The 1,718-nt window shown below is 46.0% G+C and overlaps 1 protein-coding gene across 1 annotated transcript in view; it reads right to left on the bottom strand.

Annotated features, from left to right (window-relative positions):
- Positions 1 to 1,160: 1,160 nt before the first annotated feature.
- LOC105538395 (olfactory receptor 2T27-like) overlaps positions 1,161 to 1,718 on the bottom strand; it is a 25,260-nt gene continuing 24,702 nt past the window's right edge. The window contains 1 exon segment of the mRNA XM_011978243.1: positions 1,161 to 1,718. Coding sequence (XP_011833633.1) covers positions 1,161 to 1,718 — 558 coding nt within the window.

The raw sequence follows: 1,718 nt of genomic DNA, 5'->3' as shown, positions 1-1,718 counted from the left end.
TTAAGTGTTCTTTCTAAATTTCTAAAGATAATTGGCCCTCTGCTCATGTCTGAAAAACAGACAATCCATTTTCACACTGCTATAAAATACCCAAGACTGGGTAATTTATAAAGAAAAAGGTTAAATGGGCTCAGAGTTCCACATGGCTGTGGAGGCCTCACAACCATGCTGGAAAGTGAAGGAGAAGCAAAGGCATGTCTTACATGGCAGCAGGCAAGAGGCATGTGCAGGGGAACAGCCCTTAGTAAAACCATCAGATCTTATGAGACTTATTCATCATGAGAACAGCATGGGAAACCCTCCCCCCAGGATTCAATTACCTCCCACGAGGCCCCTCGCACTATATGGGGATTATAGGAGCTAGAATTCAAGATGATATTTGGGTGGGGACACAGCCAACCCTTATCAGACACATTCCAATAAGTTCTTAACTGGAGGTTCTGGCAAAAAAAAAAGTTATATGCTGAGGTTGCTGAGATCTACAGTAAGAATCATCTTCTATCTTTGAACTTGTGTAGAAGGAAAAAACATTTGTGGTAATTTTGCTGTCACACCTTAAACTGCAAAACTTATAGCCATGGTGTGTGATAAGTGTTTAGGGTAAGAAAAAAACACATTACATTTATGGTAGAAGATGAGCAAGTATGTGTTGTGACCAACATCAGATTCTATGCTTATGGTTTCAGGCTTACCCTGGGAGTCTTAGAACACAGCCTCTGAGGATAAGATGGTGACTGCTATCTTTGAAATATGATATTTGATGAGTTGATTCTTTATAATGGTCAATGGACAGTGTCTAAAGGGGAGAAGTCAGGGAAGCAGCTGAAGACGACCGTTTCTTTTGTCGTGACTGAGCGGAGCCAGAAACAGCCTACTCCGTGATTTTTACTGGAATGCACAACCTTGTTAAAAGCTGATGGGCGACTACTAAACCCCAGCTTTATGCCTACGCCATCCCACACTGTTCATCGTTCAGAACCTTCACATTCCTTTCAAAAATGAAATCCTTAAAATCCCAGGCAGCTTTCTAAACCTCATAAATGCCCCACAGATGCTGGCATGGGGGCGACTTGTTTCCAGGCAGAGAATATTTAAGTTCAAGGGCAACAACAAAGTCTTGTATCCTTCATTTCAAATCTCTAGCAGCATATGCAGTTTCTTTAGAAAGTGGTTACCTTTCCTGAGGACACACACCTCCCCACCACCTTCTGTAGGGCCCCTGTGACATCCTTGTTCCTAAGGCTATAAATGAGTGGGTTGAGCATGGGAGTGAGGATGGTGTAGAAGGCAGACACAGCTTTGTCCTGCTCAGGGGTGTGGTAAGAGTGAGGCAGCACGTATGTGTACATGGCAGCCCCATAGAAGAGGCTGACCACCACCATGTGTGAGGAGCAGGTGGCCACAGCCTTTCGCCTCCCCTCTGCCTCACTCATCCTATAAACAGTCATGAGAATTCTTGTGTACGAGGCTGAGATGACAGAGAAAGGGATGAGGAGCATCATAATGCAGCAGACATACATGGCTGTCTCGTAGGCTGATGTGTCCGTGCAGGAGAGTTTCAGAAGGGCAGGGACCTCGCAGAAGAAGTGGTTGATCTCCCGAGAGGCACAGAAGGGGAACTGCATGGTGACGGGGGTGAGCAGGAAACCATCCACAGACCCTCCCAGCCAGGCTGCCGCCACAATCAACCAGCAGACCCTGCGGCTCATGAGGACAGG

Source organism: Mandrillus leucophaeus, unplaced genomic scaffold (assembly GCF_000951045.1).
Source record: "Mandrillus leucophaeus isolate KB7577 unplaced genomic scaffold, Mleu.le_1.0 Scaffold1031, whole genome shotgun sequence".
Classification (NCBI taxonomy): Eukaryota; Metazoa; Chordata; class Mammalia; order Primates; family Cercopithecidae; genus Mandrillus; species Mandrillus leucophaeus.
The sequence above is the reverse complement of the archived record's forward strand: the minus strand, read 5'-3'. Positions and strand labels throughout refer to the sequence as shown.